Raw genomic sequence first — 27,337 nt, forward strand, 5'->3', positions numbered from 1 at the left:
TCCTACACCTGGCTGGCTTATATGTGAACAAAACAATTTTTAAATAGAAAAACTATTTTTCCTTGAAATAATTGACATAGGGCGGCCCGGTAGTCCAGTGGTTAGCACGTCGGCTTCACAGTGCAGAGGTACCGGGTTCGATTCCAGCTCCGGCCTCCCTGTGTGGAGTTTGCATGTTCTCCCCGGGCCTGCGTGGGTTTTCTCCGGGTGCTCCAGGTTTCCTCCCACATTCCAAAAACATGCATGTCAGGCTGATTGGATGCTCTAAATTGTCCCTAGGTGTGAGTGTGGGCGTGGATGGTTGTTCGTCTCTGTGTGCCCTGCGATTGGCTGGCAACTGATTCAGGGTGTCCCCCGCCTACTGCCCGGAGATGGCTGGGATAGGCTCCAGCACCCCCCGCGACCCTAGTGAGGATCAAGCGATTCGGAAAATGGATGGATGGATGGATAATTGACATATAATTTCCCATGGCGCATCTTTCTGATCATCTCTCATGGCACACTGTCCAGCCAGGGCACATTGACTAGGAATCACTGCTGTATTCCAATGCTAAGATAATTCAGTGATAAAACATGTCAAACGATAATGCTTCAGAAAAAACATGCTGTCAGTTGACTGCTATGAAGCGCTCCGTTTTTCCCCATTGAAAATCTGTGATCGCTTGTTTTTGCAGGTAACCCAGTGTCTGCAGTTGTCACATGTAATCTCTTTGTGATTCCTGCACTGAGGAAGATGCAAGGCATTCTGGACCCTAGACCCACCATTATTAAAGCCAGGGTAACCCACTTAAACACCCTCGCATACACACTGACAAAGAAAGCAAAATAAAAGGTACTTGGTTTTTTTTCCTATTCATCTTTCACAGAATGCTATTTGTCAAGGGTATCCGATATATAATGCACTGTTTTTGAACTATACCATATGTTCACAATACATGGTGGTTTTGGTCAGGTTACTCCTCTGTCACAACATACGGCGTACACATCTACTTTGTACAAAACAAAAACAGACAATTATTTCTACCAAAGAATCTCCATGGACTGTCCCTGCTCTATAGCCAACTGTCTGCGAAGTGTGATCAGCTTCATTTTGTAATGAAAGAAAACCTGATTTTGAGTTGATGAGCAGCATATATTATTTAGCCACAGTTGGGGTGTGGCTAAATGTTGCTGAGTTGCACGTAAGTCAGTCATCCTTACCTCCGTGGTAGCGAATTAGCTACATTTCTGAGTAGTTTTGTTCGTGAGCGCGGATGGTTGTTCATCGATGTGTCGCCGACTGCCCAAAGACGGCTCGGATAGGCTCCAGCAACCCCCGCGACCCCTGTGAGGATAAAGCAGATCAGAAAATGGATGGATGGATGGAAAAGACCATACAGCCATTCAGAATTACGACATTTAAACAGAAATTTGCCATTTAAAGGCTTGAATATAGCCAACTTGAATTTAGTTGTGGATATTCTTAGCTCAAAATGTTGCTTGAGATGGTATTAGAATTGCACACTTTTGAAAATGTGTACAAATATGTACGAATTTATATATGTTGTCAATCTATAGCTGTTTAAATTTCACTTCCTGTTCGTCGTGTCAGATACTGTATTTTGAATGAGTGAAAATAAGATTCATTGCTCTTGTTTTATGACCAAAGCCTCAGGCAATAAAGCTAACACAAAGGTTAAGGAAGTCCCACCACTAGTTTGTTTGTGTTTGTTTTAGCTTTCGTGTGATGTGAAGCTAGATCCTCGACCAGAGTACCATCGCTGTATTCTCACCTGGCATCACCAAGAGCCGCTGCCCTGGGCTCAAAGCACAGGTGTGAGAATGCATGCACACAGGCAGGCTATAAGTGCCACACTTGGTCTCATCATTTCCACCATCACCAGAGCCAGAATTTCTCTCAACCAAATAACCATGCTCGCCTCCAATTTCTGTTCAAACATTTTCCATATAAATGTTGAGTAATGGTTGATGCTCTATTCAAATTTACCGGTCCTACTGACAACAGAATGATGACAAGAGCAACTAGGTCATTTACGTGCGGAGGCTGCGTGCGCCATGAAAATCCTTTCAACTAATTTGGGGTGTTATTTTATCCTTTTGTTAATATGGGATAAAATGATTGAATGCTTTATTGATACTTAAAGAATAATGGGGATTCTGTCAATCAATTAATACGCAAAATTACCTGGGGTGTTTGTAATTTGCAATGGTGGTTTTAGAGGAAAGATTACCAATTGTGTCTTCCCATGAACATGTATAGAACGTTTTTTATCATTAATTTAGATTGTGTTTTTGCAAAAAATAGTATTTCTTTTCCATTTCTGTCCTAAGAATCATTCACTTACACACACAATCTAATGCGATGAAACACAAGAGTTATACCAACATTTCTGCCTTTCGAAAAAAACAAATGATCGCTTGTGATGTATCCTGTCAGTGAAATGGCATGAACGTAACCACATTATTACAAACACATTTTCGTGTGTAGCAGTGCAGTTCTATTTAATAACGCTTAAATGTGTTATATATACTGTAATAGATATATTCGAAGATACTGTAATTGACTTAAAAAAAAAAAACAGAGTTGTATGTACACATAGATTTTGGAAGTGTACCTAAAAATGTGGCCAATGCAAGTCTGATCTGTATTTTAAAAGAGAAAATTGTGTTCACATGTTAGTTTGTGACTTCTTTTGTGCTTGAGGTGATCAACTAGTCTGAGGAAGTTTTTCCCCCCCCCCAAACTTCTTGTCCCCCCCCTTTCAGGTAACCAAGTGTCCAGCAGGCTAATGTCAATGCGCAGTGCCAACGGCCTGCTGATGTTGCCTCCGAAAACCGAGCAGTATGTGGAACTGCACAAGGGAGAAGTTGTGGATGTTATGGTCATCGGACGGCTATGATGCAGGTGCTTTCTTGAGTTTTAACATCGCCCTGCCGTTCTGTGCTTGACACTCACAAAGTTGAACATGTAGCAACTAACCCAGATATTTTTCCCCCCAGATTTCAGTCACTGGAGACAAATATATTGACGGTGCTGGGACTTCCTGCCTGGACAGGGGCATCTATTAGCTGTGATGTCATATGCAACAGCCAATTGGAGCCAGCAGACGTTGAATCCTCATAGGTCTGCGTTGAGAAGATTTAAGAAAAAAAATGTGAAGAAATATACAAATGAGATTTATTCTGTAATATTATATAATTCTCCTGATTATAATGATTATTAATATTCGTACTTCATCTGATATTATTATGGTTCTGATTGAATATCATCATCATTCTAGTAGTAATCACATTCTTGTCTCTCGAGTTCATTTGCTTTGTGCGATCAGCACTTTTCCTTCGTAGATCTAGTAATAGAAAATGACTCAGTTCCTCTGCTTCTGCCACACGCTCTTTTGTCTTCTTCGTTTCAGCTCTTCCGTCTTCCATCCCTCTCAACACAGCCTTTTGTAGAATCCCTTTGCAATTGATTGAAAACCGTTCCCCCTGACTTTGTTTGTCCGACCCCAAAATCAAAACAGCAGCAACGATGCATTGTATTACACAATAAAAACTGGTGACTCACTGAAAGCAGTGGATCATTAGCGAAGTCTTACTTGAATGACACTTGACAACCATAAACGCAGCAAATACACACCTAAAAACAAACAAACAAACCAAAAATTTGGTGGAAGTTGTTGGCTGTTCTTAGTGGCTCCTAAGTGGCTTGAGTTCAGGGCCCCACTTGTAACCTGTGGAATATTTTCCCACTGTGGTAGGAAGTGCGACGTGATGAACGCATTTCATCGGCTGACAAATGCTATTAAGAGTTCCCGTGTGGAGTTGCACTTCATCATTTTTTTTGGGGGGGGGGGGTTGTTGTTGTTGTAGTTTTTTTTTAATCATATCGAGCAGAGCTTGCAAATGACAAACCTAATCATGACCTATTTTAAGATGCTGCTGCTCCATGTAGGTAAAATTACGAAGAATTCAGGATATAGGATTTTAACGGTCAAAACTGTCTGACTCTTGCATTTGTATGACCATCCCTTTTTAATATGTCACTTGAAAACAATCTTGACTTTGTAGAGGTCAAATGCTGGAAAGACTTCTAAAGCAAACATACTATTAAAAAAAACACAGACTTCTTATTGGATATTTTTTATGATACTTTTTTTAAATTAGAGATGTCAGAAATGTATTGCGCCCCTCTACATTTGGAGGATTTGGTGCCTTGCGCAAGGAAAATGCTCAGGAAGCAGACAAAAAAACAAGCCCCCCTCGAAGAAAGATTCCGAAAAATTGGAACCTGACAACCCCTGAATGGCAATGTCCAGTCTTATCGTTTGTTTTCAGTCGATCTTCGTTTTTCATTCAAATCCTCTGTTTCTACTTGTCGTTCAAACATTTTCATGTATTCCTGACAATATTTCTGCGGCACCTCAACTTTTCGGCATTCACATACACTTTCTGTAGAATTTGTGTTGTTTAGTTGAAAATCCCTCCCCCTTCCTCATTTTAAGCTAAGGCACCCATTTTAAATGAGAATAATGTCGGGAAAAAGTATGAATCCTGAAATTATGGCAATCTTGTCTCAATTTACTGGTCGTCGACTGACAACTTGATGTACTTGGTGTGAAACCTGGACCTGTTGATGTGAACACAAAGCTGATGCTGTCAACTCAAAGAAAGCCATTATTAATTTTGTTGTTTGAATGACAACAGGCGGGTACACAAGTTTATTTTGTTTTCTGCGAGCTTTGCCTGTCACTTACAGTCACTGACAAAGAGATATGTATTTCACAATTAAGGGAAATTGGATAATTTCCCACAGCACCCTTGGTTGGGAATCACTAGTCTAGCTGCGTAATGTTTCCTCTGCCTCGGAAAAAAAGAAGGTTGCGTTGAAAAAGTCAAAAACAACAAAAATCTGAATCCTTGAACAAGCTCTCTCTACTGTATGCAGCCCAACAAATGTGAAAAAGACTAATCATATTTTATCTGTTGCTTCGTATGTGTTTATTGAACTGAATCAAACGTCATCGCCTTCCAGAGGTGGGCATTTTATTTTAAGTAAATTTCGTCGTTCCGTCACCCACCAGCAGCAGCCTGGACACCTGTCCATTAAATTACACTCAAACGAAGATTGTATATTTGTGTTGGTATCCCAGAGCTTCGTGATATCATCTGGTTCCGCCTCATTAGCCAATTACAGCCGGCGATCACATTTCCCCGCAGAGATCCTATTGAAATGGGGGAGTACTCACTCTCTCACATGGAGATTAAATGCAGTTCCCTCTAAGCCCCCCGTCCCCCGCGAACAACGAGACAGGCGGGGGGCTTGTTTCTCTCTGTCGTCAGCAAAACGCCGTCGTTCAGTCAATGATGGACGCAGATGTCCTTTGTTATTTGACCTGGTTAGTGACGATTACACCGTTGAACGAAACCCACTTCAATCAGTGCATCGTCCTTTTTTTCTTCTTCTCGTTTTGCGTCAATCGTCAGCAAAGCGAGCGTCAGTACTGACGGAATGTCCGCCTCCGTCATTTTCAATACAAAGTAGACCAGTTGACTGCGATATTGTCATATTTAGAAACTGACCTTGTAGAATTTGCCAAATAACAGCACTGTAAGCAATCGATATTCACCCTTTGCCCTAACTTTGCTCCAAAAGTTTGTGATTCTTCTTGTCAGTGTGATCAGTGCCAAACGAAGCCGTCCAAAAGGTTTAATGCTGCATTCTGATGGTAGGAGAAAAGCAAGTTTGTTGCACAGGTATTTTTCGTTTGATGAATATTGTGACGGCACCAAGTCGCTTGTTGATGTTTTTTCATGAATGGATGCTTCTCGTAATTGCTTTTGCGTCACTTGCCCAAAGGTCGAGAATGCGATTTTTTGTTTCTATTTATATATTTATTTATTTCTAATCAAAAAAGAAATTCATGTTACCATTGTCATTTGTGACATGAATGCAGCACGAGCGCTGGAGCTTGGACCCTTCTCTTGACTGCCTCTTGTGGTCTTCGCTCAGCCTCACCCAAAATTCCACAAACTAATTCCTGCCTCCCCTCCAAGCGCTCATGAGGGGTGTGGTGCACACGTTGAGCAGGTTGCCGTATGTCGGCAGGATTTCTCTCCAATATTCATGCTTCATTTGTGCTTGTGTTTATTTTGATTGTACTAGATGTAAGATGATGTTGGACCATCCTTCCTTAACCCTGTAGTGTGTGTATATCAGAAATGTCCCTGATACCTCAAAATCATCGTATTTATATTGGGGGCTCATGCTGCGTTCATTTCATAGTGTAGAGGGCAGACTGGAGGAAAGTGAGAGTAAAAATGACATCTCACTTTAGCTTGCTCAATGGTTGTGTGCGATAAGTAAGTAGAAGTTAACATATTAGAACAAAAAAAGTTCACTGAAAAGACTTGCCAGGTTTTGCGCAGTTTATATTTACATCAACACCGCTATGACCTGAACACGGATTACGAGCTCTTCCAGGCACCTGCCTAAACAGGCGGAATCAAAGCCTGACAGATTGATTGGAGTAAGAAGCAGGTTATTACAGCCTTTGTACTGAGTGATTCTTAACACCTGACTGAAACCAGTCTCACATTGCACACACTATAAACTATGACCAGCACTTGAAGCAATTACACAGCATTCTATTACTGTATAAAATATCATGTAAATTGTTTTTCTGTAATGATATTATTGAAACTGAAAATGAATTAATAAAATTAATCCTGACTATTCTGTATCCCCTGTTTTGTTCCAGTTCTGTTTAGTCTGAAATATAAGTTGTGTGCATTAATTATTATTATTTTTTTTTAAAAGAATACTTTCTCGTGTTTGGAAGACAGATATGCATTGTTACACCTGGAGGACATTCCAGTAAGATTCAACATGATCTTTATCTAAACCTTGACTTCCCCTGAACTCAAATAGTCAGATCATTCGGGTCCAGAACAGCTGATCTCAACTAGTTCAATTAATCACCACAAGCTAAACTTGTGTACGGCCACAATAAAAACACAGCATCATCGGAGCCCCGACATGGCAATTCACTATGGGAATGGAAAGACACCTGTTGCTGACAGCCCCTTGGAATTGGGGGTGATGCAGGAATGTAATTCAATACAGGCATATAGTGATTGAAAAATATAATGGATAAAAAAATTAAGTAACATTGCTGCAGCAGCAAAGGAAAGTGAAGCAATTGCTGCATGAGTGAATTACAATGCTTTACTATTACATGCACTTAAGTACATTAAATTGTAGCATATAGCAATACATAAATGTATTGAATAGCATTTGACTTTTATTTACAGTCCTCTCCAAAAGTATTGGACTGGCAAGGTCAATTCCGTTGTTTTGTTGTGTTTCCCGATCAAAAGATGGATATCAGACAAAATTTCAGAAGCAGCTTTTAATTTGTGGTATTTACATTGTGACAGTACGAGAGGTTCGCCAGGGCAACAGGATGGGATGAGTGGTAACCTTAAGTGTGGGTGCACAAACCGACTGCCTGAGTCCGCAATGCTAAGCTGAGGCTCCCGGCCTGCGGTGCTTTGCTTCATTTCCTGCTCATCCTCCCATCTAGCTGTTTTGGGAACAAAAATTCTATTTGTTGGAGTGAAAAGAGAAGCAGTGGAAATCACGGACCATAGAACTAGCATGGAAAGTAATTCAATACTGTCTTAGCATTTAAAGCCCCCCGCCTATTTTTGTTTTTAAATAAGAAATATGCACATCCAGCTGTTTTAATGGGAACAAAATTTGTATTTGTTGGATTGAAAAGAGAAGCAATGGAAATCACGGACCATAGAAATAGCATGGAATGTAATTCAATACAGTATTAGCATTTTCAGCCTCGCCACCTTTTTTTTAAATTTTCACATGCATCGGACGTCCAGCAGATGGTGGATGTCTGTCCAACTCGCTAGACAAGCGATTATATTGCAAAAACAATAACGTTCTCAATTTGACCATAAAATATCTTGTCGTTGTAGTGTATTAAATTAAATACAGATTGCACCTGGTTTGGAAATACAGTAATTCTATACTGGTTTGATGCTTAACACAAGGTCCCAAAAATGTATTCATTTATCTATTTAAATTAAAATAGTTGCTCATCGCTGGCCGAGACGCTCCTGATTGAAAAGTAATGCAAGGAGTATTCATTCATTCATTCATTCATTTTCCGAACCGCTTAATCCTCACTAGGGTCGCGGGGGGTGCTGGAGCCTATCCCAGCCGTCTTCGGGCAGTCGGGGGACACCCTGAACCGGTTGCCAGCCAATCGCAGTGAAAAGTAATGCAAGTAGTATATTATAATTTATTCCGACAGACAATGCACTGGTGACGTAATTATGATGTGAGCGCTGATCAGACATACGAGTGTTTGATTGGTCAAATAGCGTTTCCTGTTATTGGCCTATCCAATCGTTTTGCCGCTCTGACAACTTGGGGGCGGGCTGGTTTTCTCTCTTTTCTGTGACTGTAGAAATGATGACAGACCGACGGACAGACAGGGGAGGGGGGAGACGAGGAGGGCGGGAGACGTCCGAGCTGCTGAGTAGAAGAATCGAGCAGCGAACTTGTACGACCGAAACTGTGACATAACGCCAGAAGACCCACGACTGGTTGGATGAAGCTTGCTGTTCTCGTCAGAGGAACGTGGGACGGCCGTGGAACAGCGCGAGTGAGTACTGAAGCGTCTACTCTTCGCCCCCAGATGAAGAGGCTTTTGTTTTCAACAGGTGCTGTAAAGACGCAGCAAGTGAGCTAGCTAGTTAGCGGCTAATTTTAGCCTGGACACTGTCACTTAAAGAAAACACAAAGGATGAGTTTCTTTCGGCCTGTTCACAAAGTTGAGGAACGTCACCAAGCAGTGTTTGAAACGAATGGCGTTTATTAGCACCGATATGTTCGCAAAGATTCTGATACAGTAATGGGACTGACTCGCTGTTACCGCACCCTCCCCAAATACACGAGAAACACGTTTAATCAAGGTGAAAGTATTTTAAACCACAGTAAACAGAGATGCCCAACAAGCCAGGCAAACACGAAACATTCAAACATTCTTGAAATGCATATAACTTTAATGGCGAATTCATATCAGTTAATGTGTCACTGATGCATCTCAATCATGAACGTTAGAATGTCAACTGTCGCAATTGCTACATTGGCTGAAATTAATTAGCCAAACCCGCAGAGGGAGGCGTATGACGTTATAGGAAGTCGACAATACGGCTAACCCAATACAATAACTAACTGTAAATGCTGTGTGTGTGGTATGATTCGGTAATTATATATTTAGATGCAGGTGTACACAACAATTTTGGTCTTGCTCTAAAAGGAGCACCGAAGGTGTGTTGCTTGGTGCTCACTGGATGAATGACCTACAGTTATGGGACCAGGCCTTCACCTTATTTTGTGCTCTTCTAGGGTCATGGTCCCCAATTTTATCTATCTATCTATCTATCTATCTATCTATCTATCTATCTATCTATCCATCCATCGACTCTTAAATGAAATTTGAAGGTTTAGGAAATAAGGCTGCACAATTTATCGAGAAAAAAAATAATTTTGGTAAAGGCCACTGCATTATACGAATTACAAAGACGTGCAACAAGTTTCAAATGGAATTGAATGGTTTTATCTGACTTTGACCTGGAACAGTATCTCGGGGCATTATCAACACCAATGGCATGTTTGGAAATATGCTCCCAGTGCACACTGCTGGACTCCAACCATTCAGAAAATCAGAGTGTTGTTTGTGCCATTCAGTCATTCAGAGTGCACCAGAGATCCAGATTTGGTGAGGTGAAAATGTGTGAGGCCCAACCATTCATCTTTCAGTTGCTTTCATTTTCATGACGTTTGTTCCCATTCACCTTGGAGTAGTTTGCATGTTTCATCTGGTAGGGCCTCTTGTCATTGTTTTCCTTAAACAGCTACAGCCTGTTGGCAAATTAGGCACGCACAGTTGTTTCATATTTCAATGGGAAAAAAAAGTGCCAATTTCCATTTATGGTGAAAGCGATGTCCCTTTCTATTAACTTTCCTTTTCTTCACGACAGTCTCTATTTTAGAAATGGCCTTTAAAGGGTCTCATAAGCGTCATGCAGCGAGGGCTGTGCTCCGAAATTCGCTGTGACGCGTGATATGACTGTGAGAGTGGTGTGTTTTGGAGGCCCAGAGCACGTTTCGGGGAGTACTTATGTACACAGCCGAGAGCGTGGCTACGGGTTTGTGGCCATCTTCTGGTGAAATATAAAATAGCTTTTTTGTAAATATGTATTTTTTCCTGTGGTCATCAGTGCTGACACATGATTAATTTTATGCCAGAGGCCGGTCAAAATTTGAACATGGGCCGCAATTGACCCCCGGGCCAGATTTTGGACATTTTTCTCTTGCTGCTCTGACTGAGAATACAGTGCGCCCGGCAGTGCAGATGAAAACAATTCAAGCGCGAGCTACTGATTGGTTTAGAACATAGGGTCCATTTGGAAATTAACGGGGTTAGAGTGAAATCTGCCTCTCCAAACACACTCTCTCAGAGTAATGCGCAGGTGTCAGAGTGAATTATCTGAACGCACCCTCAGTAGCTTAAAAAAATATATTTTAGAATTGTTTATTAAATAAATTGTTTTTTAAAAAAAGGTATTACAATTAATTAGCAACAAGCAACACTCACACAAACTGCTTATTTTGCCGTATGAGAAAAGCATTTCTTTCACTACATAATTGTGATTTCTTTGGGTTTTTGTTAAATGTTGCAATGCTATTGATCACAATTATACCGGTATGGTAATATTCAAGTCAAGTCTCACAGGTGTGACTGGTTGAAAAATGTACTCGCGCACTCTCGAATTTTAGGTGCAAAATGTGACCGTTAAGGGGCAGTTTGGAGCCATGATAAGCAATTGGTAATGTGGGGCAACTGCAGAGAATTGTGCATAATAAGCAATCATTTGTGTGGTTGTGCCAAAGAATTTGCAACTTCTTCAAAGAAAAGAGAGTGTTTTTTTTACATGTACACAAGTGACACAAAAATGTGATGACTGTGTGGCTTAGAAATACTGTAAACATACGGCTTATCTTTAGAAAAGGTCAGGGTGTGTGTGGGCAGTTTTCTATATACGATGGTGTCCTTCCACTTGTTTGTGCATTTTCCTGCCATGTCTCTCAATCACCAGCTGAACCACCTGGGCCTCTTCAACCATGAATTAATTCAAATCATAGATAGCTAACCAAAGAATACATTTTATAGCTTAAGAAATCTACATTGATCCAACTTCAATCATTTTAGATAGGTCCTCTCACAACATCAGGAACTTGTAAATGCACCTTGCCATTTTGCACATGAATCATTTATCTTCGATTATCACATTGTGAAGATTGCGAGAACCCTAAATCGAAATCACAAATAAAATTTCCATTAATCTCTCTTCTGTTGTCCATCTCAGTGTTTCCTTGTAGCGATGGCTCATTCCATAGCTAAGCCCTGTATTCACCCAGCAGTATAATGCTGGTCAGTCTCTTTTAGGGGTGTTATGATATCCAACCATCACAATGTATTTGGTTGCCGATATACAAATGCTCACAATGCTATCTAAAAAGTTACAATATTGTCAGAAAAAAAGCTCATGTGGGCGGGGGGTGGAAGCACAACATTGTGGTTTTGTACATGACAGCGACAAATAAATAGGCTTGGCCAGTCATTTTGTTGTCATGTGATCATATTGGTTCACCGGCACAAAGTATCATGGTATATTTAGTGCTGGGTGATATGGAAAAATGTTGTCACGATATAGGCCACTTTATATCACAATAACGATATAGCATGACATAGCGTCAGTTATTCTGTAAAAAAAAAAAAAATACACAACACACTGACTGCTGACATTTTTTCACTTTATTTTGAAGTGACATTAAAATGAAAAAATGCATCCTGTAGTGCTTTTTAAAAAAAAAATTGTTAAATGTAATCAGAAACAAAGTAGCCTCCATATTTTTGCACAAATCGAGATTTCCGATGTGGATGTAATTAATAAACCTAAAACATAATGTTAGTGAGAGAAATTGATTTTAGAAAAAAAGATGATGAGCTCTACGCTCATGTAATTCTGACAATGTTTCTTGTGCAAATCTCAAGTCAAAATTCAAATTCAGGAATGTGGTAATATTATATGCATTCAATATCCTCTCCTCTTTCTTCTCTAACTGCTTCAGACAACAAAGTGTATGCAGAAAAGTGGTGAAGATTGCACGACTGTCTGTGTCCTATGTATTGTGTTGTGTATTTTTGTTATTTTGACTTCAAAATGGCGCCGCGAGAGTGGCTGCCTTTCCAGCAGCTCCTATATTTTGTTGTTCTACTTCTTCCTTTCATAACTTTGCTGCTGTGAATTGGGAATTTCTCCATTGCGAGACGAATAAAGGTTTTCTTATCTTAGCTTATATTATAGGTGCCCATTTTCAGAAATGCTTATCCTCAACATGAATATACTTTTCATCTTCAAGGCCACTCCTCCCTGTTGACGTATGGGATCCCGTAACATTTCCTGTTTCGATATGTGTGTCGCATTATTTTGTATTAAGCGGTATCATTATGCAGTTGCATGAACCTTCCTTAAAGTACTACTATAAAGTACTACTTTTTCTTTATCGCTCGCTCATTATGTCATAGGACATTATTATTTTTTAAACTTGTCTGTTATTTGTGACGCTGAGAGGATCATAGCTGGGCAAAACTGGAGCGAGCAAGTCCTTTACTTCTCAAACACGTATTCATCCAAACGTGCTTGATTGTGTTAGTATGCACAATACAATCATATTGTCAAAGTTGCATTGAGGCATTTATTTTGAAGAGGCCACACTTTCATTCGGCGTACCTAGACACTGAAGTGCACTTAATTCCAGCATGTGCACTTCTTGGGTGGTTCGCCACATATTTCTCACTGTTTCGGCCGACAAGGTTCACAGGAAAGGTTCCTGTGCACTCAAAACATGCTTTTGTGCTCTAAATTTCCTCATTGTTGCTTGCAATTGTGGCACAAATCTAATGTCACACTTTAAACTCTTATTACAGCACGCAGAATGCCAGAGCCAGTGTTGCTTCCTAAATTATTTATTTTAGTTTTTAAACATTTATATTGAGCAATTCCTATTGATATTGATCAAATGTCTATTGATATTGAAGCACAAATTAGTGCCTAGAAGGCATCAAAGGAAATGTAGTCATACTATTCTGTTCTTCTATATCCGGGCTTGCTTTCTCTTTGCTTGGTACAGGGTTGTACAACCCTTTTCGGTAGTGTGTCTGTGTGCATCTGTGCGTGCGTGCGTCTGTGCGTCATACCCTGATAAGGTTTGCCTCTCTTTCTGCTTCCAACTCCAGAGTACCCAAGTGCAGATTTGTAACCCTGTGTCTTATTATATGTCGTATTTATATATATGTCGTATTTGATGAATAAAACCAGGCTCAAAATAAGCAGATTCACAATGCAATTTGCGAGTCAGAATTCATATTTTGCGCCCCTTGTAAACATATTAATTAAAAAGCCAAACTGCGAATGGGCACAGATGTGAATCTTTGTATTACAACTGTCTTGCTCGATGTTGCTCTTTTGTATCAAGCACAAGTGACACTGTTAAAAAAAATTCTGGGTGGACCAGGTCTGTTCTCTGCTGAGTCATTTTAAAATTTGCGTTGTGATTGAGATGCACCACCGACAATCTGCTTCAATGTTAACACATTGAAAGTCCGCCAATCCATTCATCCATCTTATCCGGGTCGGGCTGCAAGAGCAGTGGCCTAAGCAGAGAGGCCCCAAACTTCCATCTCCATGAGCAGCTCTTCCAGGGTTATCGCAAAGGGTTACAAGGCCAGCCGACAGACTATGGATGCATCGCAAGTCTCCTAATTGCAAAGTTCCAATCTCCTTACACCCTAAAACATTGAAAGTGATCCAGAATTTATCATGCTGCCATATGAAGGAGTGTCTCTGGATCGATGGCAAACGTGAAACGAGCCTTTGTGTCAGCAATGGTTTTTGCCTGGGAACTCTCCCATGGATGCCATTTTTGGCCAGTGTCTTTCAGAGTCGTGAACACTGACCTGAACTGAGGCTAACGAGTTCTGTCGTTCTTTGGATGTTGTTCGAGGTTCTTTTGCAACCTCCTAGATGAGTCTTCCTCGCACTCATGGAGTTATTTTAGCTGATCGACCACTCCTGGGAATTTTTGCCACTGCTCCCAGTTTTATCTTTTTGTGGATAATGGCTCTGACGCTGGTTTGCTGAAGCCCCGGAGACTTGGAAATGGCTTTGTAACCTTTTCCAGACTGATAGTGGTCAAGAACCTTTTTTTTTCTAATTTCTTATCAAATTTCTTTGGATCATGGGAGGAGGATGTGTTTGTTTCTTGAGATCTTGTAGCCTACTTCACTTTGTCTGACACATTCTCTTAATGTGATTTCCTCAACAAATGTGATGCTAGAGTGTTTGTTTCCTGTGAAATTGAACTCACCTTTCTCAAAACTGTCGTCAGTCACAGTTACTATGTGATTTAACAAGGGGGGACAATTACGTTTTCACGTAGGGACAGGTAGTTTTGGATTTTTATTTTTGGACCTGAATAAATTGGCATGTAGAAACTGTGTTTTGGATTTCCTTGGGTAGTGTCTGTGATGTTAAAATTCGTGTGATGAACTGAAACCTTTGTATGTGATAAATATGCAAAGAACACAGAAATCTGGAAGGGGTCAAATACTATTTTGCAGCACTGTACGTGGTCTTGTATACACACACTTCCCTCCCCCAGCCGTGGAATTTTGTTCCCAGGACTGCCTGGCATTCCTCACTCCTGAACCATGGGATCTGAGTATTGTGTGTGTGTGCGTGCGTGCGTGCGTGTGTGCGCGTACACACACGTGCAAATACACTGCCCTGCTGGTGAGAGATAACATATCAAACATGCTTTTGTTGTGGTTGTGACTAAGATAAGTAATCAATCCCTCTTCCACCTTTTTATTTTTTTCTTTGCACCTTCTGTTGACATGTACGTGTCCCTCCTGCGTGTGTGTGTGTGTGTAAGACACTTGAAGGTTTTGAATTAGTATTTTTGTCATTTTTCTATATATGCAGTTTTTTTCAGCATGCTCTTTTGAATTTGTTAGATTTTTACTTATAAAATGAACAAAGCTACTACATTATCACTCACAAAACTGCATGAACCATATTTCACAATAGAACGACTATACATTTTCTGTCCTTACTTTACTCTGATGACTTGCGCTGAATGGAATCAGCCAGGGAGTCCGGACAGGAGCTGCTGATAGCGACCCATGTGCACACTTCCCAATGAACATCAGTCAAGTTGGGGGCCTGACTCTCCTGTCAAATCTGACAGGCGAATCACGCCTGCATTGAACATTAGCTGATAAAGAAGAATCACGCCATCATGTGACACTCTTTGAGGAGGCGAGAGACTTTCGCTGAAACATGTCTGCTAAATAACAGCCTGAAAAAAATTGTCAGAGATAAAAGAACAAACAAGTCAACTCAATCAATAGCCCAAAAATGCCACTGCATGTCCTGCTTTGGCCAGCCAGCAAGCACCCAGGGGTGGACCGACTCCAAATGACAGCCGCCAAATGGCATCGGAGGGCACTTGCCTAGGCGAGTGAGGAATCGGGAGAAGCCGCTTCTCCGCCCAGCGGTTCATTCCCCAGCGCCAGGTGCACCGCAAGCACGTCGCCGAGTGCATCACCCGCATCCCCCCGGACGCCCTGTCACCGAGCTCACTGCAATAAAAAATAAGAACTGTCTGGAAATACTTTGCTTACTGGGCCCCTAATCATTTTTATACTTACTGGATTAAGTGTAGAGTCGGCAGAAATAAACAGAAGCTGTTAGTTTTGCCAGTTGGCGCCCTTTTATGCGCATGCGCGGTGAGTCATGCAACAGGCAGGTGGCTGCCTTGTATGTTCGCAACGGATGATAGGAGGGAGTCTACTTATATTGATTAATGTTTTTATGGGCTCATTCAGTGTTGTTGGCAGGTTGCTAAAATAATATAACACAGGGAGGGCTGGCAATGAGTGAGTTAATGCTATGCAATCAACTGACACCCCCTTCGCAAGCTACTGGTCAATCACAAACTACTGTTCTATACTGTCTCTTTTGATGCAGATTTTTGTTATAAACATTTAGTTTTAAATTTATCAATAATGTTTATCCTGTTCTGCACACTACCAAAACTGTGCTTTGAGTTTGGAGCCCCTGGCGACTGAGTTTGACACCCTCGCTTTAGATTAGGGACGTCAAATTCATTTTAGCTCAGTAGCCACATGGAGAAAAATCTACGAGGAGTCATTTACCTGTATAAGGCGCTCGTCCATTCCCTTTCTGTTTATGAGGTATTAGTGTTTTGTCATATGCTGGTAAATGTACTTTGTATTTTGAGACATCAGTAGTTCCTTTATTTTTGATTACATTGTCTCGGTTTGAATGTTTTAAGAACAACAATCATCACCATTTTTACTTCAATGTACTTAATCACAAAACGAAAAAAACGAAGTTAAATCTTTGAGGCGTCTGCTTTCTCCGCAGGTATAGGCAACATGGCTGCGTTGTTTACAGAGCTACCCTCCTAGAAATCCTTGTATCGTGGCATATACCTGGGCAACCCTGAAATCCGTGGGCATACACACTCGTGACTCCAAGTGTATGAGGGATGACAACCTCTCATCTGAATGGACATGTTGCTGGAGAAGGAGGAGGAAGAGGAGGAGATGAAGAGCTGAGGGTAGGACAGCAGCACAGGGAAATGGCCGTCGACCGTCCGGGAGAACTGGGGAGCCGGACACTCCCAGTCCGGCGATCTGCTCAACTCGAGAGAATAAGACAACATCAGGTAATGTGGTTGTCTGCACAAAAGAGTTTACCAAGCCCTGTCGAGCAATTGCTGATTTCATTCTTGATCAATCCAGAAATGTCCTTTTTGATTTGTCTGGTTTTTAAAGAGCCTGTCGATTAGAAACCAGACATCCTGTAATCTGGCCTGCTTAACTTGTCTGTTTTTGCTAGGAGGACCTGCGTCGACGTCGAGAGGAGGAAGGTCGGCAGCTGGATCTGAATGCTTCACTCAGGCTGAAGCAGCTCTCCCAGAATCCCCACATTGGCATCGACAACCCCACATTCCTTCAGGACACACACACGTCACAGCAACCGCCACTGAGCAGTCAGCACACTTTGCTTGGTATGAACACACAAACGTCAGCTCGTGCACATAAAGTAATAGTCGTGAAAGTTTTTCCACTTCTGGAGCGAACATCATTGAACTTGTTTGTGAAACGGGAGAGCAACACAAGAGGAAGTAAAGCTTGGACTGAAAGGAATGTAAGGAAGAACATGTGGGAGGGAATTCCACAGGGAGGGAGAGACAGACATGAGACACTCCTGGAAGCAACTTAATTAAATCTCTTGGGGACTGTAATGTTTATCTGTGCACTACTCTTCACTGTGAAATGGGACAGTCAATGTGAAGCCAGCGCAAGACGATAATCTCATTCTGCCCATGGACAAGAAGATGAAATAACTGGAATGGCAATGTGTTTTTCCTGCAGAGTTGGATGAGTTGTTGCTGTCACTGAAGCAGGTCCGGGGCTGTCTGTCCGACCCGCAGAGTCAGAATGACATCGAGCTGGTTCTTGCACTACTTAACAAGGTACTGTAATCGATGGGGAATTTCAAGGGGAATACTTGGTCCTAGTTATGGAGACCTCAAAAATAAAAGGGGTGGTTCGCACAGTCATTGCCATAACGTTTTTGCCATAGAAGATGGCTGGATTATTAATCATACTGTTGTGTTTAGACATCATGGGTGCACATACAAAACATTTTTTACTTCACTTCCCCCTTTAAAGCCCCCCCCCCCCCCCCCCCCCCTCCACCTCCACGTAAGCCCCTATCCCACTTAATGGCAAGTATTTGCGAGTACTGTATTTTCTACACTATAAGGCGCTTCAGATTATAAAGCGCACCTTCAACGAATGGCCTATTTTAAAACTGTTTTCATATATAGGGTGTACAACATAATAAACCTATACAATAATAGCCGCGGTTGCACTATGCATCCACTAGATGGCCCTACGCTAAAGGAATACAATACACCTACAGCTTTATTTATATATCGCCTTCACAACCGCTGCAGTAGTTGTCTGTTTGTTTGAGTCGCTGTTGGCGATTGCACATGTAAATTAGTGTTGGGGAGAACCCTTTTAGGTTACAATTGGTTCCTGCTAATAATCGCCACTAGATGGCATAGGGAAACAACTCCATTGGGAATATAAGGATAGTTACAGGCTCTTTAAATTAGGCGCATCGGATTAAAAGGCGCACTGTCGGTTTTTGAGAAAATTGAATGCTCTTAGGTGCGCCTTATTGTGCGGAAAATATAGTAATATTTGGGAAGTTCGGCAGAGGTTCGCCAACAGTGTTTTCGCAATATTAATCAGAATACCGTGTTTAGACTAGTGGGGCTGCATACAACATATTTTTGTTAGGAAATTTTTGGGGTTGACTTCCTCTTTAACACTGAGCAACAACACTTTCAGAGCACACAACAGTACACATAGGCATATATTCTCTCTTCTCTGTGGGAACAACAACTGGCAGCCACTACTGTAGCTTCTATTTGCGCCTTATAATGCGTTGAATCGTATACTGTATATGAAAACAGTTTTAAAATGGGCCATTAACTGATGCCTTATACTCCGAAGCCTTATAGTGCAAAAAATAGGATCTTAAAAAGAACTCTAAAATGTACTAAACAGTAAAAACACTAGAACATTACTGAGAGCTGGATTCGAATGTATGTCACATGACAACCAAATTGCATCATACCTTCTCAGACTATGCCGTACCATATCCAATCGTAGTCCCACTGACTTGAACCAAATCCAATGGTTCCACTTTCAAATTCAACCTTCAATTGTTTCGCACCCTATGTATCAAAAACCGCATCGGATCTTTTGTGGAGAGCTGCACACTCCTAGTTGTCAGGATAATTTTGTACCATTGTCTTCTGGGTAAGTGTCTTTTTTTGGGGGGGAGGGTGTGGGGGTGCGTATTAATCTAAAACCCAAAAATCATTTTCCTATTTTTTTTTCTTTAATGCTGCATCACTTTCATTAGACTTCAGTACACCCTAGAAATTGGTACTGCACTAAATTTGAACTTCTCTGTATAATTGTAAAAACCAAGAAGATATAGTGGGGTAACCATGTATGCTGAAATACCTTTTTTAGTTAGCATAACATCGCTCGCGTTTTTACCTATTTCTGTCACTAAATGTTTGTCGCCTTTGTTTCTAGTCAGAGTTCCAGTCTGCACTTAAGATCCATAATGCCGTGGCCAACAACATGCACAGACCCTCTCCCCCATACCCACAAACAGACCAGGCACTACAGCTGGCACTGGAGGTAATTTCTAACTTGTAGTCGTTCAGCTTCTGCTTGATCCCGAGATCACAGCTTCAGAGTTGAGCGTGGTAGCCGAGTAGGTTAAAAGCTCTTAAGGCATCAGGGAGTGAGATTGACTTCATATATTGTAGCACAGCACTAGCTGGCATCCGGAACACTCACCCCCGGAAACATTCCTCTCAATCTGGGCCATGGCACCACTATAGGTGGTGGTCATCCTGCACGAACCAGCCCTGGGCTTGGTGCCCACTTCTTTTGAGGTGAGCGCACTAGCCTTGTAGGCTAAAAGCCCAGATTCCTAGCCCAGTGGCTAATGCAGCTCTTAAGGCACTGGAGAATAGTGAGGTTTACTGAATGAACTGCCTCACAGCATTAGCTGGCCTCTCTGACAAATATTCCTGCATCATAACATCACTCCAGGGGTGGGGTATGTTGTGTAATAGTTGTGGAAAATTTATTGGAAACAAGAAATCATTTATCCACACACCAAAAGCAAATCTTATTTTGCAACGTAAAAAAGAAAAAAAATTCAGTCTGTAATATTTTACTCTTGTTGATTTCAGGTCAGAAATCTCAGCCAGACATGTCAGAACAAAGAAGGACTGGAACTCTGCAGGCTCCTATCAGACATTCGCCTCCAGGTGAAGACTCGTAGCTTGACACAACTTCTTAAACTGTATCAAGTTTCTAAAATAATAATTTGGTAGTTGTTGTGTGTATATTCCTATGATGTGTCTATGTCGTTACGCTGCAGTCTTTGCTTCTGGCACATGACCGCATCGCAGAGAAAGAAATGGAACCAGAACCACCGACCAGCCAAACAGAGACACTGACACAATGGGGAGAAGAGACTGTAAAGATTGTTCACATAGAGAAGGCCCGAGACATACCACTGGTCAGACATTTAATTTCCAGTACAAACCGATACAATACGATACCGGAGTCGTGGCTGCTGTTGCAGCCTAACAATTGTATTTATCTTGGTGTGTATATTATATTATATATTTTTCATGTTATTTATAGATCAAGTGGGTCTATTGTATTCATGTTTGACCTTTATTTTGTTTCCAACTACAATACAGATGCCTTCTTTGCTTGACTTTTTCCGACCCTCATACTATGAATACACAGTATGCAAAAAATACTAAAAAATTGGCAGCGGTCATCTCACACAAGGTCTTGTCTGTGTTTTCCGCAGGGGGCGACGGTCCGGAATGAAATGGAAAGTGTGATTATCAGTAGGATTGTTCGAGGAGGAGCAGCCGAACGCAGTGGACTTTTAGCAGAAGGAGATGAAATATTGGAAATAAATGGCATTGAAATAAAAGGCAAAGATGTCAACCAAGTCTTTGACATTCTAGTAAGTATACACAAATTAACAAAATACATTTCTTGAGATGTATTTCAGTTTGTCTTGGCGTTTAAAAGGCGATTAAAAAGACATATTAAAAACCAGCCTAACTTGGAATTGTTCTGTTTTCCATTCAGCTGAGTCAATTTAGTATGTGCAGCTTCACAGCAAATGCGCAAAACAACAAGCCCACTATCCAAAAGTAATTTGCAAAATGTCTTTGTTTCAGGCGGACATGCACGGCCTCCTGACCTTTGTACTCATTCCGAGTACTCAGAGCAAACCTCCCCCAGTCAAAGAGAATGTAGTAAGTGCTGAATCTGTGCTGACATTTACAGTCTATTGCTGATTATTCAAAATATTTAAAAAGGGAACATTTCTTCACCAAATCAAAGACAGCTTGTGTGTTAAATCAGACAATTTCACAAATTAATGAACACCCGAAGAACAAAATCTCAATGTGCACCCCCACCCCCCACCCCCCAACTCATCCTCCTTGGTTCCTTTAGGTTCATGTGAAAGCACATTTTGACTATGACCCATCAGATGACCCCTATGTGCCATGCAGAGAGTTGGGCTTGTCCTTCCAGAAAGGAGATATTCTCCACATCATCAGCCAGTCTGACCCCAATTGGTGGCAGGCATATAGGGATGGAGATGAAGATAATCAGCCTCTTGCTGGATTGGTACCAGGTGCTTTAATCTTTTTTTTAAGCTATGGAAGTTATGGTGCTGTCAAGTACATCTCTTTGTCATTGAGCATTTTGCCTGATGGTATCATAAATGATTGTTTTTGGGGTTTTTTTTGTCATAGGGAAGAGTTTCCAGCAGCAGAGAGAAGCAATGAAACAAACAATAGAAGAAGACAAAGAACCCGAGAAATCAGGTCTGTCTCCATGGAAATGTCGGAATTGTGAAAAGGAACTGTTTTGTGGTGGTTTACACCAGTGACGCGCGGTGAGGTTCATGACTGATGAGGCACTGACTTGTGCAGGGCTCACCAACATGTTGCCCGCGGCCACCAGGTCACCCCCAAGGATCGCATGAGTAGCCTGGTTTGTTCTAAAAATAGCTTACAAATGATTGGGCATTAGGGTTTTTTTTTTTAGAAATGTTGCAGGAGCTATCATTTGAAAATATAAACACCTCAACCCTGGCACAGAATTATAGAAATAGAGTTACACGTTAATACTTGTGTTTTCTCTAATTATTGTGTGAAATCATAGACATTGTCAGTGTCGTCACATAAATGCATATCATTAGTAATCATACATGCATATGATACTATTATTAAAGGTAATTTGAGCAACGAATAGGGCTTTGTATTAAGCAGTCCCCAAGAGGTAGCTCTCAGTTAGTTTCAAAAAGGTTGGTGACCCTTGCTCTTTGGGAAAAGCGCTGTGCAGCTTCTTCACACATTGCGCCTGAGTGGTACTCTCTTTCCGCCACCGTGCACTTTCAGTTGCTTTTCTGCCTGGTTAGAAAGATCAAATGTCTCGCACACATTCATGAACGAAATTGACAGACTGTTGATGGTCAGCATGTGGAGTGCATAGGATAAAATATGTCTGTTGACGATACATAGAGAAAGCCATGCCTCTTGTGCGAGGGCCCGCTTCCCACTGGCAATTGTGTGCGTAGTTGAGGCACTGAAAGTACAAAGTCTCTTGTTACCTAATTCAGCTTTTTCATTCATTTCAGTTATAAAATGTACATCTGATTGAAAAAGAAAAATACTCATAAAGCACAGACTGTTGAATTAAAATGGAAAAAATTTAATGTCATTATTTTTGGCTCTTCTAATGCAATTTTTTTTTTAATGATCTTTTTTTTTTCCAGGAAAGTTGTGGTGTGCCAAAAAGAACAAGAGAAAGAGAAAGAAGCTGCTTTACAACACTCAGAGAAATGATGGTAACAAACTGTATGCAATAAGCACGTCATAGATGAAACACTGTGTCACCATTCTTTGTTGTCTCCCCCTTTGCCAACTGGCCTAGATATTGATGAGGAGATTCTGACCTATGAGGAGATGGCCCTGTACCACCAGCCAGCCAATCGGAAGCGGCCAATAGCATTGATTGGGCCAACCAGCTGTGGGCAGGGCGAGCTTCGTCAGAGACTTCTAAATAACCACCCTGAACGCTTTGCTGGGGCTGTACCTCGTGAGACTTAAACACTCACACAAGCACCCGTGCAACGTTTGTCCTATATACCCAACTAAGATTTTGTGTTGCAGACACAACGCGGAGCCGGCGAGATGTAGAGCTCGGTGGTCGAGATTATCATTTTGTTTCTCGTCAGATGTTTGAGACCGAGCTGGCTGCTGGTAAGCTTTCATGTTAACATTTTAAATTGAAAAGAATTACCGTATTTTCCGGACTATAAGGTGCACGTAAAAGCATTCAATTTTCTCAAAAGCCAACAGTGCACCCTATAATCTGATGTGCCTTATGTATGGAGTTGCAATCTCTTTATATTCCCCATTGAGTTGTTTTCCTGTTAGTGTTTCTATGCCGTCTAGTGGTTATTAGCAAGAACCAGTTGTAATCTAAAAGGGTTCTGCCCGACACTACTTGACATGTGCAGTCGCCAACACACACTCAGACTACTTTGTGAGCATCTGTGCAGCCATTATGAAACGAATATCATACCAAAAGCATAGTTAACTACTGACTAAACGACAGAAGGAGACAAGCAAGACTTCTAAGGATACTGAGCCCCTTTTGGTTTGTGTGCGTTTTTGTTGAATCTTCATAACTTTTGTCTTTCAGTTAATGTTTTGTAATGCCATTTGTATTTGTTTCATGTCCGTGTTTGTGGCCAGTTCTTAGTTTTGTTACAGCTGCAGCGGTTATGAAGGATCTATATAAATAAAGCTGTATTGTATTTTGCTGCTGTGAATTGGGAATTTCTCCATTGCGAGACTAATAAAGGTTTTCTTATCGTATCTTATTCCCTTTAGCGTATCACCATCTAGTGTATGCATAGCGCAATCGCAGCCACTATTGAAGCTTCTGTTTTATGCGCCTTATAATTCAGTTTGCCCTATATATGGAAACAGTTTTAAAATAGGCCATTCATTGAAGGTGTGCTTTATAATCCGAAGTGCCTTAAAGTGCAGAAAATACAGTAGTTGAAATCCCATTAAAATAGGCCAAAAGTCTCATATTTTCAAAAAGTTGATGATTTAGACCCCCATGGGTGGAATTGTTGTGGTTTAAAAATGGTTCTTCTAAAATTTAGCTTTGCAAGATTTTATTGGTGTACATTTTTACCATGTAAAAACATGTTAGAATTCAATTTTCCTAAGTGTGCAGTGCCAAATCTCATTTGCCACCCCTGGACACTTGTGTTTGTGCGCCCTCAATACTTTCCTTAGGCAAGCTGATTGAGTCCGGCGAGTTTGAGAAGAATCTTTATGGGACCAGCACGGACTCGGTGAGACAGGTCATCAACACTGGGAAAATATGTGTACTCTGTCTACATACTCAGGTTGGTGTGTATACACACACACGCACACACAAGCAGCAAAGTTCATGCACGGCTTTAAACTACCAACCTTTGTATTTAAACATACATGTACATGAAAATGTAGTTGTTTTCTTGAGTTATTGGTTTAGTCTAATTGAAATGTGTCTGTGTGTGTGCAGGCCCTTAAGGTGCTGAGAACTTCAGATTTAAAACCATACGTCATCTTCATAGCACCGCCTTCCCAAGAAAGACTCAGAGCCCTGTTGGCGAAAGACCATAAGAACCCCAAGGTGCCGGTTCACCTGTTTGTGGAAAAATTTGGCAATTTAATTTTTGCGGCATGTGGCTTTGAGCCTTCTTAATCCTAATTTTTGTGATTGGGACAGCCCGAGGAGCTACGGGACATCATTGAGAGAGCACGGGAGATGGAGCAAAGCTGGGGTCACCTGTTTGACGCCATCATAGTTAACACAGACCAGGACAAAGCCTATGCCGAGCTGCTAAGACTCATCAACAAACTGGACACAGAACCCCAGTGGGTGCCCTGCTCCTGGTTGCGCTGACATTCTCTCTCAATCTCTCTCTCCCTCACGCACGTGCAGACAGACATACGGTGGTTAACAAATTTGATACTCCACCACCTAACGAAAGGTTTATGCCACTGCTGACTGAGATATTTTTTGAGGGCATGTTATAGGAGCACTTTGCTGAATATTCATGAATTTTCAAATGTAGTTTCTTTTTAAAAATGGCAATATTTAATTATCAAGATGTGAAGTCATAGTGAATGACTTGCATTTCCGAATAGAAAAAAAAAGTTTTAGTGATAGAAAAATATGCTTGATCAATTTAACTACTTTGCGAAGAAGCCAAATGGCAATTGTGAGAAATTCCTCCTTTCGCTGCAAAATACTAACATAAGAGCACATTGAAATTGAAAGAATCCACATCAAAGCACCCGAAACAAGTAGGTGGTGGTTATCCGATACTTTTTTCAAGCACTATACGGTAAGTAATTTTTTTTTTTTATAGCGTAAGTACACAGTGCCCGGACTATTCATTCAGCGGTGCTGTATCCTTTACAAGGTACTTAGGCCACTGTTGGAGAAATAGTTGTTGGTGTCAAGTGAACTCGCAATCACTACATACTACCTCCACTGATCCAGTCACATTCCAATCAAAGCTGTAATACTTACTGTAAATGTAAAGCTTTGTAATGTTAGAAGACTCCTTAAATCATGGTATTCTTTGCGTTTTACTTTGGCGCTGCATAGAAGATATCAGAATGAAAGATTTGCTAACAGTGGATTTAGTCAGTTGCCAAGCGTAATGAAAGCAAGTTCATGTGTATTTACACGACATTTGTGTGACGACATTTGTCACACAAAGCAAATCATTTGAACACTGAACAGATTCTGCACTATATTACACTGTCCTTTATTTGTCACGCTTATGTGCTGTCTGGCACAGAAATCATTCCTGATGGCACCAAAACATGGCCCTTCAACATTTGTATGCATTTTTTAAGGGCAATTTTTTTTCTTGCGATGACCTCATCCTGTTGTCATTTCAACCATCATAATTGAATATATAAATTATTGAAGTGAATTGTTTTTACTTGGTGCAGTATGTAGAATCCATGTACACAAAGATTTTTTATTTTTTTTTAGTTCCACCTATTTGTTGTTTGTTTTTATAATGAAATACTGGCTTGGCCAATGTCCTGAGCACGCCTATTGATGAGGCAATTTAGTAGTAAATGTGAAAATCACTGTTGGGATCTGTTAATATACACAAACATTGAATACAAATTCAAGACTGTACATATACTGCTATTTGACATGTGTTAACCATACTGGAGGTGGTGATTGATGGCTTCCAAACCGCAGCCTTGTGAACTCGAATGACTGACCGGTTGGGCATTTAGTTTTGACAGCATTCTTTTGATATTAATAATATGAACGCAGCACTTGATATTCCCATTCTTGGCTGACTGTTTTATGTTCTCACTTCCCTTCGACTCTGTCCCATCTGATCACATTATCATGTAAATGACCAATGAGCCTTGAGGAGTGAAGGGCTATAAAGAAAGGATGAAGGTACATTGTTGCATTCCGAAAGGGCACCAGTTGCCAAATATATTCCATTTTGTGTGTCTGGATGGGAGTGGATAAAAATGTCTCGAGGACAATGAAGTATTATGACCTGACACAATATGGCTGTTCTCACCGTGTAGAGCATTTATATATTTGTTATTTTGAAAATGGGTGTATGAAGTCCACCAATAGGATTACAGGTTTCTCCTACTTCACCTCCCTCCGTACCTTAGGTCCAGGATGAGGTGGGGTTGCGGAGAAGTGGGTTTGAGTATTGAATGTAAAATTAATTGATGCCACTTTTAGTTTATTTTGATGTCACATGCTTAAGGAAAAAGCTGTCATTTTCTATCGCTATTCACAATAAACAAATAAATAGTTGATTTAAAAAAAAGACTGGCTTCTATATTTTGAATAATTTTAATGCTTTACATATGGGTAAATCTGAGAAGCAATGCAAGTCGAAGTGTTTTATTTTGTTTTCCGTCATAACTTTCTTCTCAGCCTCCGGATGCATTCATTTCGGCCCCTCTTATAGCATTTTCATCTTCTTGGGAGGGGTTAAAGTCTGACTTACAGGAAAATGACAAGTTAGCATTGCAACCAACTTTGCATAGCAGCATTTACAGATAGCATGATCAGGTGATACAAGTTAACAGTTAAGTACGTATGACACTGTTAAATGTCAAATTCCCATGACACTGGCAACCAGTTCAGGGTGTATCTTGCTTAGAGAGTTGGCCGCTCTGACAGGAAAAGGGCTGAATAATATTGCACATCCTGAAATGAATAAAGTACACTTATTTATTTCAAATAAAAGGTTGAAATATCGTATGAATTTCATTACATCTTACATCTGTGTATCACTTGATGTTGATTCTTTACACACAAAATCTTTTTTTTTATCTTGATGTTTGAAGCCTGAAATGTGGCAAAAAAAGTCC

General features: G+C 40.9%; 2 protein-coding genes across 5 annotated transcripts in view; both read left to right on the plus strand.

Moving 5' to 3' along the window:
* The window catches only part of gphna (gephyrin a), a 32,546-nt gene extending 25,813 nt beyond the window's left edge, over window positions 1-6,733 (plus strand). For 3 of the 4 annotated variants that reach the window (XM_086127356.1, XM_086127357.1, XM_086127358.1), the window contains 4 exons: window positions 675-778; window positions 1,717-1,813; window positions 2,767-2,905; window positions 3,001-6,733. In XM_086127356.1, the coding sequence (XP_085983482.1) occupies window positions 675-778; window positions 1,717-1,813; window positions 2,767-2,900 (335 nt within the window). In that variant the 3' untranslated portion in view covers window positions 2,901-2,905; window positions 3,001-6,733. Of the gene's footprint in view, window positions 1-674; window positions 833-1,716; window positions 1,814-2,766; window positions 2,906-3,000 lie in introns of those variants that run through there. The other variant, XR_015102675.1, reaches the window with a different exon arrangement.
* A 1,799-nt stretch (window positions 6,734-8,532) lies between these two features.
* pals1a (protein associated with LIN7 1, MAGUK p55 family member a) lies at window positions 8,533-26,781 on the plus strand. The gene is made up of 17 exons (XM_086127905.1): window positions 8,533-8,684; window positions 16,603-16,906; window positions 17,080-17,251; window positions 17,619-17,719; window positions 19,368-19,475; window positions 20,039-20,116; window positions 20,230-20,370; window positions 20,674-20,835; window positions 21,056-21,133; window positions 21,336-21,519; window positions 21,641-21,712; window positions 22,666-22,737; window positions 22,824-22,988; window positions 23,063-23,152; window positions 24,206-24,318; window positions 24,477-24,587; window positions 24,684-26,781. The coding sequence occupies exons 2-17, from the start codon at window positions 16,727-16,729 to the stop codon at window positions 24,858-24,860; spliced, it is 2,004 nt and encodes a 667-aa protein (XP_085984031.1). The 5' UTR covers window positions 8,533-8,684; window positions 16,603-16,726; the 3' UTR covers window positions 24,861-26,781.
* Window positions 26,782-27,337: the final 556 nt, after the last annotated feature.

Source organism: Hippocampus guttulatus, chromosome 13 (genome assembly GCF_054856545.1).
Source record: "Hippocampus guttulatus isolate MCC_2025c chromosome 13, RoL_Hgut_1.0, whole genome shotgun sequence".
Lineage (NCBI taxonomy): Eukaryota > Metazoa > Chordata > Actinopteri > Syngnathiformes > Syngnathidae > Hippocampus > Hippocampus guttulatus.